General features: G+C 34.7%; 2 protein-coding genes across 3 annotated transcripts; both read right to left on the bottom strand.

Annotated features, from left to right (window-relative positions):
- Nucleotides 1-730: 730 nt before the first annotated feature.
- LOC122307404 (single-strand DNA endonuclease 1) lies at nucleotides 731-9,028 on the bottom strand. 2 transcript variants are annotated; one of them, XM_043120293.1, is made up of 14 exons: nucleotides 8,791-9,028; nucleotides 8,525-8,682; nucleotides 8,099-8,160; nucleotides 7,379-7,509; nucleotides 6,980-7,031; nucleotides 6,783-6,855; nucleotides 6,618-6,691; nucleotides 5,925-5,984; nucleotides 5,640-5,808; nucleotides 4,569-4,668; nucleotides 4,054-4,136; nucleotides 2,547-2,647; nucleotides 2,251-2,381; nucleotides 731-1,469 (listed from the first exon to the last, which is right to left on the bottom strand). In XM_043120293.1, exons 1-14 carry the CDS (start codon nucleotides 8,856-8,858, stop codon nucleotides 950-952), a joined length of 1,782 nt encoding a protein of 593 aa, XP_042976227.1. In that variant the 5' UTR covers nucleotides 8,859-9,028; the 3' UTR covers nucleotides 731-949. The 2 variants fall into 2 exon arrangements, with proteins under 2 accessions (XP_042976227.1, XP_042976228.1); XM_043120294.1 differs by having other exon boundaries at nucleotides 7,379-7,506.
- Nucleotides 9,029-13,811: 4,783 nt separating this feature from the next.
- On the bottom strand, nucleotides 13,812-15,756 carry LOC122307758 (gibberellin 20 oxidase 1-like). The gene is made up of 3 exons (XM_043120840.1): nucleotides 15,042-15,756; nucleotides 14,644-14,962; nucleotides 13,812-14,517 (listed from the first exon to the last, which is right to left on the bottom strand). Exons 1-3 carry the CDS (start codon nucleotides 15,596-15,598, stop codon nucleotides 14,251-14,253), a joined length of 1,143 nt encoding a protein of 380 aa, XP_042976774.1. The 5' UTR covers nucleotides 15,599-15,756; the 3' UTR covers nucleotides 13,812-14,250.
- Nucleotides 15,757-15,975: the final 219 nt, after the last annotated feature.

Genomic DNA, 15,975 nt, shown 5'->3' with positions numbered 1-15,975 from the left:
GAAAGTACGATTGCGATCTGTCTCCAGTTGTTTTTTTTTGGTTTTTTTTTGTTTTCACGTTAAATTGAAGTACATAGGTCTAATTTGTGAAGAGTAGTGCTTCAGCTATAAACTATAAAGATATTTCATAAAAATAAAGTTATAGACCGATGTTATTTCATGTGATACGTTATATTTACTTTACGATAAAAATAATTTTATAATCTGATGTACTATATCAAAATATATCAGTTTATAAATTTACTTTTATAAAACCTTAAACAATTTCTCATTTGCGTGAAAGATTTTATTCATTTTTGTGAACAAGGTGTCTATTTTATCAACTGTAACATTGCTTAATTAGACCATTGAGTGCTTTATTGCATTTTGAGTACTCCATTTCTGTTCCTTCTCTTATCTCTCAATTTCTTAGTTTCTACTTTTTAATCATGTGGGTTGCCATTTAATGAAAATAACACAAGATGGCCATGTATGGGGAAAATATAGTGAATGGAAATGAAAGGTGAGTTATGGACATATGCAACAGGAAAAGGGGAAATTGTTAGATATCTTTTGTTGGCGCAAGACAGTAGTAGAGCATATTTTCATGCTAAATCATGAAAGTACGTGTGATGAATCCATGTTTTAGCGTGATCGGTCTATCACAAGCTCAAGTCCCTGGCTGAACTAATAGCCAACCAAAAACAAAACTCAGAATCTACTTGAGAGGTCCAAACCCAAGAACTATCAATTTGTGAGAAAATGAATTGGACCTAAATATCCTACGTCTGAGCCTTATAATAACTCGTACACTATCCTTGAAGAACATATTCTTAATATGATTATACTACACACCACAAAATCTGTTGCCAACTAAAGAGATAGATGAACATAATTCAATCGGTGAAAATTTCAAACTAGCTACACTAGACGTATTCCTTTAAACAAAAAAATTGACCTTCATGACTGTTCAGAAAATGTCATCCTTAATGCTGGCAAGGAAGAGTCTCAACTCTCTTGCCTTCGTCTCATGTTCAGGTGACACATCAGTTTCTGACTCACTCAAATCAATCACATCAATACCTTGACCATTTGATTGGGTGAATTTGGAAACAGCACGGGGTTGTCTTAGTGGAGAAGGGCTCAAGAGGTCAATCACTTCACTCTTAGTGGTACTCGGACCAACTTCACTCCAGGGTATATCATCACTGCACTTGGCACTGCTCATTGGATCAAGCCATGGATGTTGGTTTTCCTGATTAACTTTTGTTGCGGCAGTTTGGTTTCCTGATATCACCACCAAAGCGGATGCATCATGAACGGCAGCACTGCTTTCCATATCAATGTCACGTAACAGTTTTTGGAGTTTTAGATCAATTTCAGCCAAAGAAGATCCCTTCTCTGATTTCTTTGGCCTTGATTTTCGAAGCTTTTCTTGCTTCCCCTGAGCTCTTTTCTCCTCAAATTCTGCAATCTTCTCAGGACAAGCACTTGGGACAGATAGAAAGGATAAGAAACAATTTTTGCGTTCTTAAAAAGTTAATAGACAGTCAAAAAGGAGATAGATAACCATATCTTTATCCTCAATTATTTCTTTTATTCTGGGTGTAGAACTGGATACCCTCTGTATGAGTCAAGAAAAAGCTAGAAAACCTTAAACGGCATCAACCTTTTACCAGAAGTTCATTACATACTGATACAATGGATTTATAATGGGTTTTTTCAATGTATTTCCCTCAATCCATGATTTTGAGAAGATATGTTGTTAATCTTAAATATTTGTCTACACTCTGAGAAGTTTGGGAAATGAAAAAAAAATTCTCCTGATCATAAAAGACCTAATAAGTTTTCATTAGAGAAGATCACATGCTTCTAGCAAATAGCATTCTCAGACCTCTGTATGGGTCAAGAAAAAGCTAGAAAACCTTAAACGGCATCAACCTTTTACCAGAAGTTCATTACATACTGATACAATGGATTTATAATGGGTTTTTTCAATGTATTTCCCTCAATCCATGATTTTGAGAAGATATGTTGTTAATCTTAAATATTTGTCTACACTCTCAGAAGTTTGGGAAACGGAAAAAAAAATTCTCCTGATCATAAAAAGACCTAATAAGTTTTCATTAGAGAGGATCACATGCTTCTAGCAAATAGCATTCTCAGACAAAAAATATCTTTCAAAGTGCATGCAGCACAAAACCCATCTCTGCTTAGATGCAGCATCATCTAACAAGAATTATGTCACTACATTATGATGAAACTCATTACCTCTCTACAAGATCTGCTGGCACTACAGAGGTTTTAAGTCCATCTACCTCCTCCCATGAAACCTCATAACAATCTCTTCCTTGAACCTTTCGGTGCTTGATAACTGCAGATAATGGGCATTTAACTGGTATCTGTGATGGGGAAATATTGATATTCATAAGAAAGAGATGGTAAAGCCATGCAAGTTTGTAGGACATGGGCGAACAAAGAGACTACCATCCAATCATAAATTTATCTTGAGACACCCATAAGAGATAGAGAAACGGAACGAACTAGAGTTAAAAGAACAGATGTACCTCGTGTAGCGGAAGCTTCAGTCCTAAATTTGATGAAGTTGAACGTAAATTACAAAATCGCCTTAAATTCCTTTCAGCGATCTTTGGAAGGATATACTCATCTAAGCCATGAATCTTGAATAAGCTAACAGCATAAAAACACAAAAGCCAAGAAAGAAAAGAAGGAAAAAACAACTCTATCTCTGAAACCAGGAATTGTTACAAGTAACATGCGTATGTGATTCTTCCTTACCTAAAAAAATCCTATATTTGTTCTGATTTTGTACACATGAGAATTGTGTTATGATGAAGAGTTTCCAACCAAGTGAAATTGCGTGGTTTTCACCAAGAGGTGTTCCAATAGTACCACCAAGGCCCCTTGATAAGTATGTCGCATCCCCAAATCTCTACAAATATGGACACAGCTATATGCTTGTCTTTATGAATTTTAAATACTAAACATGTACTAATCTAGGTTATTTACAGAACTGTAACTGTGCCAACGTGTGCCTACATTGTTAGTATATTTTGATTTAGCACCATTTAATTGATGTTGGGATTGAGGCACTAGCAAGAGATGACAGATATATCCAAACGCCAAAGGCATAAAATAGGTGCAAAATAACTAAACTACTTTTGAAGCCATAAAAATAAATATATAAAACACAATATTCATAAGTCCTGTTTGATGGATCCCGTGTTTACATTGTAAACCCCTCCTCCTATCTCACTTTTTCAAGCACTGAGAATTTTATGAGAAAGGAACTAGTACAGGGGTGGAAAATTCTCTGTTTTTTTAATAGGCAACTTCGACAGCGAGTGTAATGTGTCCTCAAGTAGATAAATTCAGATTTTAAATTGTCTTAAAAAATAGTATAACAAACCCATCCATTCAAAACCCATGCCATACTCAAGCCGTACCTCGTATCATCTGTTAAGAATAAAAATTACTTCTTTTTATTTATGAATGCATATCCAATTTGTATCTTGGTATGCCTATGTCATATGCATATTAGTTATGGAACAGCAGGAAAAATATTTGTGCGTCCTAATTTTTTATTTAATTTCCTCACATAAATGTATAACACCCATTATATTCTGTGCATATCTTGGGTAAACATATGTGAACTCTTTCAAAACTCTACAAACAAGTATTGCACAAAAGTGGACACGGGTTCATGTTCTTTTAAGTGTATGGTATGAAAATTCTCAAATAAAAATGTTCAACAAATTGTAGCAATTTTCTTAATGAAGATAATAGATTTCCAGGATTTGAATGACATTAAGCAATTGAAATGGTCTTCAAGATTGTGGCAATAAAGAATATCAAACGTCGAGACGTCACTTGAGAATCATGCTTTGATATAACTAGTACAGAGGCCAAAAACATAGACTCCCATCTAGCCAGTTTACTGTTTGTCTAAGACGACAAAAATCAACATAATGCTTACGTAAATCCTTCCATTTAATATATTAGTCAATACGCATATAAGGGATGAATAAACAAGCAAGGGAACAAATGAAGAACCTGTTTTCTCAGCAGGCCACTCAAAGAACTGAGAACATATCTGCTGAAGTTTGGCACGTTGGAAAGGATATTGAGCAAGAGTCCTACAAAATACATTGCATTCAAAATAAATGGAGTCAAATAACTGAAATTCATTTACTACAAAGCAATCAGAGAGTCAAATAACTAAAACGAACTTTTGTACTCAATTATCCATAATTAACAGATGGATAAAAAACTAACAGATATAATTGTCTGCAAGATTTTAAGGGAGTCAGAGAGATACGGTTATCTGAAGAAGTTTAACTAATCCTTTCATTATTTCCTGCATCTGGAAAATTATCAAAAGCAACACCCTAGCAGTTGTTTAAATCCTTTTAGGTGGGTCATAACCAGTGCAAAAGAAAGGAAAGACTGGTAGTACTAATTGTCTATATCACAAAGGACAGAAAATATCCCAACATAACACATTTCTAAACAGTCTTACATATGCAGCAACTAGCAACAATACCAACAACAAAAGAAATTATGTTTACCTATGCACAGCATCAGAATCTGCCGAGTGGCACTTGGGCTTCAAATATGCATTGATAACTTGCAAGAGTTGATCATCCCTCAGTAAATTATACTCACTGCCTACACGATCATTAAAAATACAATGGCAATAGCAATGTGAATCTTCTATTTCTTTAAACAAAAATAAATGCAGAGCTAGATAGTTTACACACGCATAAAATATCCGAGTATGAATGGATGGAGGGATATGAAATTGTATGTCTACAACTGGGAGATAAAACAAGACTTCCACTTGGAATGATAAGAATACAATAAAAGCATGAGATAAATGTTCAGGACACGTCAACTTCATACAATATTACATACACACACATAACTAAATAAATTGGATGCAAAAGTTTTCTTAGTTTTATTTTTCACTTTTTTTTGGAAAAAAAAAAAAAGAATAAATTATAGGAATCTCCAAGAATTGCATCTTAAATTCTACGTTTTATCATATTAATTACATCAAATTAGATTAATTACATTAACAACAATAGTCTACCTGCTTACTTTCTCTCATCAGAGAGACAAAGAGACCCTCAATTATGGTTTCTAAGTGCAACACAAAGAATCTAAAGTTAGCTGGCTTTCCCCCAAATGTGTTGAGATGCAACAGTTAACTAGACAACTAGGGGTAAAGACCCATTTAGGTGCAGGCCACAAATTCCTACTGCAATGAAGCAATCTCTAAATATTAATCATGACCTCAAAATAAAAAGGGGCCAAGATTAGCTGTGAACTAACGGTACGTGTATTATACAAAGCAATTGTTTATCATGCCAGAATATATCAACTAAAGCATTTGATAAAGGACCTCTCATAGTCATCTAAAAAACCAGTTTTTCTTACAACTTCATCTCAAATCTCAAGGAGCATTATCCTAGATCTCCAACTACTTAATCACAACCAACATCTAACTTAGGCTTAGTTATGCCACATGAATTATTCATTTGGAAGATTGACAAAAGTATCTGAAAATTTGAAAATAGCATTATATAATCATATGCAGGCCAATTATAATGTCCTAAGATAAGGTTTCTATAATTCACCATTAACATTCATCTCTTGGTCCAGTGAATTCTCCTTGTTATTGCACTTGGAAAGGGTCCCCTGTTTCTTTGAACCTTTTTTCTTCAAAACAAAGGATAGTCCTTCAGATGCAATTTTTTGGAGGACCACATTATCTCCAACTGATTTAACAATCTGGCAAGCTGACTCCTACGGACAGTGAAATTTTAGCACGACTGAATAAGTGTTCATTTCAGCTCTAAAGGTGATCTGATAGGAATAAAGAATGCAACCCAACAGAAAGAAGGAATGAGTTTATAACTTACAGGACCCAGGCCATAAACGCCTTGAGAGTAGTCACTGCCAAGCAATAGGGCAAGGGTTATCTGAAGATCACAAGTATGGAATCACCACGCTTGTTACAACTTACTAGAAAGGGAACCAGTCCCATTTTATATATACAAACAGAATCTTAGATAAATCAGATATACCAGCAAGCTTCACACACGTGCACATACATGCATGCATGCACAATTACATATGCATAGCTCCATGAAGAACACTTCCTTAAACAGAAAATTAAGTCTTTCATGTCTTGCAATGCATTAAAACACGAATTATTAGCAGGACATAAAAAGAGCTTCCAACCATATCTTAAAGACAAGCCATTGCTGCTTTTCTGCAGTATAATGCCACCCTCTTGGCCTTCACTCAAGGTTGCCCATTAAGATGGCATCACTTAAAAAATAAACCTTTTTTTTTATAAGTAAAAATAATATATATATATATATAGGAGTAACCAAGTACACTGGATGTATACAAGAAAACACCTAGCCCATACTAGATAGCCCCTAATGACCCAAAAAGCCCACAAAACACTGCCTAAAATCTTAAAAAAATAAACTTAAAGAAACCACTACACATTATAGGCACATCTTACTAAATTGCAGATTAGAAAGAATTATCAGAAAGAGGCTTTATTAGCAATATTCACATCTACATGGAAACACGACATGTACCAATGAGTTCCTTCCGTATCCAAGCTGCCTCTCTACATCTGCCATTTCATAGCAAATGACATAGCCACCATCTCCTAATTTATTAGCAAAATGAATTCAAAATTAGTATACAGAAATAACTTACTCCAAAGAGATCAAGAGGCAAGCATGTGTGTATCTACTCACCAAGGCAGATATCTCTATACACTGTCCTTGCACCAAATAGGAAGATATCCGAATCCAAAGTGAAACATCCATCCTAATGGTCATTATAATGATAACAATGCTCGTGGGGTTTTATAACAGAGGATATGGAGGACGATACGAATCTCCAATGTAAATCAGATACTCCAAATGAAACTGAGTGCAAAATTTCTACTCACACATAATGATTCTGAGTTTAATAATGCGCATTGTGCTTCAGCTTCCTCAATCCTAAATTTATAAAAACATAAAAATATATATAATATTTAGTCCAGATATTTTTGTTACCAATATAAGATTAGAAGGCCAAAACACTTATTAAAAAAAAAAAAAAAAGATTAGAAGGCCAAAAGTACATTCATAGACAACTATTATTTCAAAGGGTCCATTTGTTTCACAGGAGATAACCTTATGTAGAATATTTGCCACATTTTTTCCTGTGTTAGATGTGGAAACCTGGTCTTTTGTTAGTACTAAAAGTTGCATGTGGGGCCACAAGTTGACACCTAAAAAATTGTTCAAGCACGTGTTTTAAGGAACATACCAAGTTATACGTTAGTTGTAACAGAAAATATTACCCATCTAAGCAAGGAATACCAAGTGCCATGCCCAAAACTTTTGCCTCCTTTACCATGCATGAAAACTCAGATCCCATATTTCTTCGTAATGAGGTCACCTTCTGCAAGTTTCTTTCTTTGTGAGTAACCTGCTATAATAAATTCAGTGAAGTTAGTAGGAAATTTTAAAAAAAGGAACAAAACTACACTTGACGACTTCAAACTGTCACCCCACTACCCCAGTTAGAATCCTCCAAGGAAGTATAAATTGATTTGTTGGTACTCCAATTTAATGGGATTGTTGTCATGTGTCCCTTGCTGTCTAAATCGCCTACGTAGGTGTTGCCCATTAAGTAGAACAGAAATTGGGTAAAATGTGGCATGTGCCCTTGAACAGATTTTACGATGTTGTCACCAACAAACATGATGGTGTTCGGTGGTAGATTGGACCAAGCTGAGGTGAGAGAAGGGTTTTATCAAACGTATTTCAGTCATTACATATGCCAAAAATCAGTTTCAACTACTTGGTGACACTTGTGCCATTCAGGGCATTCCAATTTTGATTCAGATAGTAGAGCCTCTTTGCAATAATTATTTCAGATTGAGGTGCCAATGGAACTAACAATTCAGTTGGGAATTGCAAATAGGGATGTAGATCACAAGGGTAAATTGCAGTTGTCCTCCGGGTAAATTGTGGAAAAGAAGTTAAGCAACATAAAGTATTGTATATAGGATTCTCACCTCACTTCCTAAATTTAAGCGGCGTCTGTATGTTGCTAATTTAATAGCAGGAATTGATCCATCTAACAGAAAACAAAGATAACTCGGGTATCAGATCTGTGTCAAAATACCACGGAAAGAAAAGAAATTTTAACTAAATATATTCTCTTTCGATTACTTAGCTAATTAAGAATAGTATGTGTATGCATGTATGTACTAATTAAGAGCTGAAACATATAACACATTACTCTAAAAAGCCAAGTGCACATTAGTGATAATTTTAAAAAAGGCCAAAAACCAAATCTTCACAAGACTCAAATATTAATACCGATATGTACTTTCATCAGTACATAACAGAATCTAGGAAAATAAAAAACATAATTGATGGGAACTCAGGAAAACAAGAAAAAAATTGAAAAAGGAAAAGAAAAAGAGGCATATAAATACCTGTAACGAAAATAAGGCTGCAGTTAAGAGCAATGAGAGCTCTGAGACGGTGAAACAGACCTTTGAGATAAACCTTCTCCTTCATACAAAAGGGAGATTTACTTGCGTTTTGAAGTTGAACCATCCAGCAGGAGAGGTCTATGCAAACCCTCTTGTTCCTAACCCCAAGTTCAAATGAAAAAACGTATAAAAAATGAAAGGAAAGTAATTGTGGTCTGTTTGGTTTTCGAGAAAAACAAATAAGGCAAAAGAAAGTGGATACATACTGGAGATGGTGAAGTGGGAGAGTTTTCTTGCATGATTCCAAGATATCCCACAAGTTCTTCACACCCATATCCACTTTCCCTGAGAAAAAGGGAGGGAGGGAGACTCTAGTGCGTTAGAATTTTGAACCCTCGAACTTCATCCGTCAATGGCTCCTTCGGGAAAGGAAGATGGCAGAGAGAGAGAGAGAGAGAGAGAGAGAGAGAGACCGGATTTGGGCCATTAGGCCGCTATTCCTTGCGATCACTTTGGGCTCAATGTTATAAAAAAAATTGAATGGCTATTTATGGGCATAGGCCCAATCATATCAGCATAGAATTACTGGATTATTTGGACATTACGAGAAGACTACTAATATTTTTCACGCCCTTGTTCCTAAACGAGGTCAATACTCAAGAGCATGTTCGGTTCTTGACATCTTGGTTGGAGAGACAAAGTTACAAGATGTTTTATTTGGAGAAGTAATATTAGTCAACATTTTAATCATTACCATTATTTTTTTTTATCTTTTAATGCGATTTTAGATGATTAATAAGTAAATGAAAAATAATAGATAATCGCCTTTCAATCATATTAAGGAATTATAAAAGAATAATATATAGTTAAGGGACTTAAGAATATATATTAACGTTTCTCTTTCATCCAAAATATTCTCTAGTACTAATTGATAATGATTTCAATAAGTCATGAGTTCCTTCATTGAATTAATAGTTCATTCATTGAATGATTCAACGAGAATTCTGGTTGTGTTTTTGTTAATGCCTACTGCCTAGCCTCTAGACAGGCTCAGAGGACTTACCGACAGACAAAACTCATCACATATAGTGCCTCCATTAAATCTCTCTTGAGGCAGGTATCGTTTTTTATTTTTTCACCTTATGAAATCCTAGATTTTTTTTATTGTATCCAACTATGCGAGATCTTGAATGATTATAAAATTATTTATCATAGTGAATTTTATTTCCGAACAACCCGTAGACGCAGACTTTTATGCCGAAGCATATAACTCTATGTATTTCTTTATTTATTTCTATTTGTTTATTTAGTATTATTTTCTAGACGAACACAAAGGACACCGTATCAAAATCCGAATCACCATTTTGGATTGGGGATAATTTTTTTCTCCGTTCCGATCTGCTATGCAAATTTAAGCATTAACAATTTTATATAACAATTTATATATATTTATTTATATATTAAGTAATTCGCGAGATGATTATTAATTAATGCGGAGTGATCAACGTACAATGAAGAGATCAAGAGCATCAACCACATGAAGCAATATTATTAATGCTGCGTGCTATTCATATCATCCTATATGGCGTTTTGACCATTAATTGTCCTAAGGAATTAGATTAATGACGAAACTTGGTGTGTGGCATTAAAACTTCTGAAGAGTACTGATCGAACGAGATAGAGAATATATATATATATATATAGGTGTCGTCAAATATCCAAAGAGCTGAAGTACTACGGCATGCATGCAACGTGTGAAAGAGGTGAAGAAAACACAAATCTACCAAGGAGAAGGACACAACTAAGCTGGTCATGAGGCGGCACATGATCATGATACGCGCGCGCGCGTTTACGTATGTTCGGCTCATGGGCAAGAGAACTACGTACGTATATACTATATATATATATACATACACACATACTCCTATAGTAGGTGTGTATATAAATATATATAAAAGGTGGTTTTAATTTGCATGCATGTGTATTAATTGTCCATTAAAGATCAGGAGTGTGCATGGAATGTTAAGTTATATATGCTTTAACTCATTATCATGCATATATATTTAGTAGCTATATTACAAGAAGCTTATAAGAAATTCGTTCTAAAGAATTTCATATATATATATATAATACGTTCTTCAGTCAACTATATACATTTGGAGCGAGAGAAGCAAAAAACCGCTCAGCCTTGCAAGAAAATACTAGATCGATCTGGTTCCATGGTACTACTTGAAGGGTCACTTATTTACACAACGAACAAGCGTCGACCTCGAAAGCGTTCAACACTTCAGTTCATGCGTTTAATAGTACTCATCATGATCATATTCCGAGGCCTCTATAGTACTACCTACCACACGTACACTGCTTACGTACGTACATGGTATAATTTAATATATTTGAAAAATAAATTTTGAATTTTAAATTTTATAAATTAAATATTATCATTTAATTATTTAACTGAGATAAATTATATGTTCTATACGCCGTTTTGAGAATATTATATATACAGAATAATTCTTTAAAGAAATTCGTTTTAATGTATGACATCATGACATGATGCATGTATATAAAAATACAGCTAGATCTAAGTGGTGATTTTCTTGCCATGCATCCAAACGGAAGATCTAAAAAAACAAATTAAAATAAGAATATATAATTAATTTTGAAATTAAGCCACTAGTGGTCCAGTGAATTAATCATGCACCGCACATATATAATTTATATATGGTACGTAGTACTGTTAAACATTTATATATTAATAAATCATGATCACGTGGAAACCTTTAATCCAACCATGTATTAAGAGAGGTGGATTGGACGGAACTCATGAAAAGATAGTCATGTAATTACTGTTATTCTACAGTAATCTAGCTAGCTTGAGGAATATTATATTATATATATGTTATTGCATATTGTATTATATATAGGCACTTCGTCGTCTTCCCCTGACGATATACATGAGAGTCACTAACCCAATTCTTTATTGCATTATATTAATAATGTAGAAAGAAAAGACAAAGAACTAATGGAAGAAATAAGATTCTGTGCGATTGATTAAGTAGTACTGTTGTGTGTGTTCGACATCCTGGCACGTAATTATATATGGAATGTGATGATCACCCACTGTTGTCAAGCACTTAAAATATTCAGAATTAAAAAGATCAAAGTGATCTATGGATATCCCAACTCGATCGATCTCATCATTCTACGGGCCTCTTTGTCTTACGCGCATGCTGCATGCTCTGATTTAGCTTTCTAGCTAGCCATGATCTTCATGACCTGCCTAAACCTTTTTTTTGTAGCTAATCTTTCCAATCATATATCTTCTCCAGTTAAAAGATATTTATATAAATTAACCTATAGATGAATATGACATTACACAACAAAAACAAAAACATATATATTAATTTAAGTAGTACAAAAGAAAAAAAAAAGGGTCGCTCGATTGGGTTTTGAGTTACAGTAATGATATATGTGTGTGTATATATATATATATATTTATGAATTTTTATACAATTATATTTTAAATTGAGGCTGAATAGTGCATATATGTTTAGAACTTTGAGCTGTTTGCTTTGTTGGTTTACTCCTTTTCGTTTTTGTGTTATAATATAAGTTAGTGTTCGTGTAGTACTACTGTTAATTGGCGTATTATAATTTTGTTTCCCTCGATTAGCATCTACTTAATTTCATACTCTACCCTAATCATCATGACGCAATTTCGAATAAAAACAAGAAAAGCTTGTCCTCCTCGATTAAAATATGCCATGAAAAAGGGTTTTGGTGCATGGAAGCACTCGCTACAGATCAGGTTCCTCGTGTTGATTGGTTTCTTGTTGGAAGTTTGATCTCCATGATTCAAGAGCTGCCTCCAACTTTTTTGCTATATATATATTTTATTCATGGTAAAAGCAACGCAGTCTTTTTATTAGACTCAAAAACAAACTTTTGTTCATTGTGAACATACGTACTAATTTCCATCCCAATAAAAAATATATATATATATATATATATATATATATATATATCTTACATCACATATTTTTTATTTTTATCATTAAACGAATTGAATTATTTACTTATTATCTATACACCATATATTTATTATAAAAAAAATTAAAATAAATATGATAAATAATGTGTAAGGATAATAAGTAAAATTATTTATAAAAAGAAAATACAACAATTCAGGTAGCCAATCGTGCTAATTAATCATTCTCAACAATTGATAAATATAAAAAAATATATATTTTACATCCTCAGAAAGTGGTATTAGTGTTGTAATATATTAGATTGAGTAATATTATTGTTTATTTTAAATTTATTTATAAATAACTAAACTGAATTTATGGCACGATTTAATTATAAATAAACCAATTGAACTAAGAATTATAGTCACACGATACCACTTTTAATTTATGGCACGATTTAATTATAGTGACATCTAAATGCGAGATATCAACTAAGAATTCGTTTGAAAATATAATTATTTTCAAGTATTCTTAATTTTTATAAATTATTTTACTATTATTTATTAGTAGTATTGATAAACTATATGTAAGAAGGGTGTTAGAAAAAGTAGTTGTAGTGTTTAAATAAAGGAAAAGAAAAAAAAAAGATGGCTTTGAGAGTGGCGCCAGAACAAACAACAAACTGGTTTGCACGTGATACTGCCCTTCCGGAAGGTAGTACGGGAATGGGACTGTCTTCGTCCTTACTTGGCGGCTATGCCTCTTGTGATGAGAACAGAATGAGGTCATGAACATCTCAAAATGTGAATATATATATATATATATATATATTAAATGCAGTTAATTTGAGTCTCAAAACGTTCGTACCCTCCAACCATGGGTTTGAACTTTGACCAATCTTTGACAAACTAACATATTTTAGCAACATATACATGAACTAAAACCAATAATGTAGGAAGCCGTACGTACCATACAATATCAAACATTCTTATTCTTTTGGGGTTGGCCGGGTTTGTTTTGAACTGTGAGATCAGATGATCAGTACTTATACGAGTATTTAGTTTTCACTATAATCAGATTCATTCGACGTGAAACATGTTCCTTGTATCTTTATTATGGGAGATACGTACTGTTTTACGTCTTATAGCTAGATTCAAAGAATCGATCCCTTAAAATGTTGATCCTCTGCTAGAATCCTTTCTTTTTTACCCCCTCACTATAGTTTTCACGAAGGAATACACAAAAAGGGTAAATCATGCAAGTGAATAAAAAGAGAATCCGTTTGCAATCAATGGTGGGCTCTGGTCGTTTTGAAATCATGATAACATGGATATATAATTATGATCTTTTTCTTTTCCCTTGAGTCCTTGACCACTTCTACCAGGTCCTTTCCAACCCTACCAGCACAGACTATAAAGTAAATAGAAGGTGTTTGGGACAGTAGACTATTGATAAGCTTCTATATTATCAAAGGAAATTAGAAAAAATAGCTGTTGAATACAGCCCTTTATTGGTTCCTTACTTCCTTATATATCTCTAGATCTCTTTCTCTTGCTTTCGCTCATAACCTTAAAAGTTACTGTGCCAAACCATAAAACATAAAAACTGTCTTTTTCCTTCAACTTTGGTCCTGTCTTCCTCCCATCTCTTTTGAGGAAAAAAACTCCAACTCTCTCTGCCTCCATTCTCCCCTTCTAATCATTGTCATTTTGTTTGGAAGAATGATCATTAAGGTGGCCATGTCTGTTTGGAATTTCAGCTGTTTTTCTGTTGAAGCCAGTTGGAAAAGACTTCGAGGGTATTCATGTCAGCCCTGTAATGCTTCTGAGTGAATTCAAGCAGCATAGACCATGTGAAATCCGGATATATCCTTGGACAAACAGTGCTTTCCACCAATTCACTTGGTGGGCTTACCACCTTATCATTTCTTGGACACAAAAAGAAAGCTAGAGATTTCCTTGGACTCTTGCTGTTCACCACTGCCCGATGCAAGCAACTTTTGTATCTTCCATTTGAAAGTGCCTGCAAAGATTATCCCGGCCACTAATCAAGCTTCATGAAAGCTAAACAAATAAAAATTACCCAGATTTACAGAATTAAAGAAGGGAAAAAAAAAAAAAAAGTCTGCTAAACTGTAAACTTTCTTACCATGAAGGTGTCGCCGATGTTGACAACAAAAGCGTTGAAATTTGGGATAATAGATCGCCACTCGTCTACAAACACTTGAAGCCCACCTACCTGGTCTTGGTGAAGGATGGTTAACGATGTTGGATCGCAATGAGGACCGGTACCTAAAGTTAGGTCAGGTTTCTGGCATGTTGGATAGTAGTTGAGCCTCATTATCGAATCATTCTCCTCAAAATATTCCCTAAAATGGGCTCTGCTTACGCCTAGGCTGATTCCCAGGAGTTCCATGATCCCTAGAGAAAGAGTGTTCATTGCCTCGCAGTAGTCCTGGTAAACCCTCCTGTTCACAAGAAAAAAAGAATTCAAACTTCAAGAACAAGCAACATTAAAAAATAAAAATGGTAATACTATTTTCATACCCGAATTGCTCGAAATCTGGACCCATTGTATTACATAAATACTCTTGGACAACATTGGATGAGGTTTGGTCTGCAGAATAGCGGAAGGAAAGTGTTTCTTTCCAAGGGAGCTTGGAGGAGAACCTCCCAGTGAAGCTACTGGCATAACCACAGTGCTCCCCAACTTTCCTCTGAGCCCTCTGCTTTGTCGACAGAGGCAATCCGAAGAAGTCGTCCATGCAGCCGTGAGCATAAGCTATTAGCTTGTCATCCACGCCATGATTGACAACAAGGAAGAATCCATGCTTTCTGCACGCCTCGCCAACGAGTCTCGAGGCTTCGGTTGCAGCGGCCGGGTCGCCAGATAGGAAGCCGCCTAAGTCGACAAGGGGGACCGGAAGTTCCGGCGCATTAGGGCAAGGCTTTTCCTCGTCCGGCCATATGAACTGCTTTGGGATATTGGGTTGGTATCTTAGCACTGACGCATCAAAAACTAGGTGTTTTTGCTCAGTTCGCTGCTCTACTTTTGGAGGGTGAGCAGGCATCGACGGTATGCTCGTGATGCAGTCAATGGCCATTGCATTAATGGAGAATCTGTGGATGGGGAGAGAGAGTAGTTATGCGAAAATATTAAAGAAGAAGAAGAAGAAGTGAGATAGAAAAGTTTGAGAAATGGCGATCAAAGAAAAGCCAAGGCGGTTCTCATTGGGGAGATCGGTGAACAAGCATTGGAATCTTATAGCAACGTCTTTCGTGCTCTCTCTGTAAATCTAAATTAATATATATTTTTTTTTATTAGCAATGAAGGACTTTGTACTGTAGTGTGTTTGCAGCTTGGTGCTTTGAATTGTCAAAATTAGACAATGCTCTATTTTCCAGAAGAGTTAATGCCTTTTATTGCTGCAGGAAATGTTTTCCCAATGTGGCATTGGCTGTTTTGGACAAACGGATGACT

Source organism: Carya illinoinensis, chromosome 4, assembly GCF_018687715.1.
Source record: "Carya illinoinensis cultivar Pawnee chromosome 4, C.illinoinensisPawnee_v1, whole genome shotgun sequence".
NCBI classification, from domain to species: Eukaryota; Viridiplantae; Streptophyta; class Magnoliopsida; order Fagales; family Juglandaceae; genus Carya; species Carya illinoinensis.
This window is presented reverse-complemented; position numbering and strand designations above follow the sequence as displayed.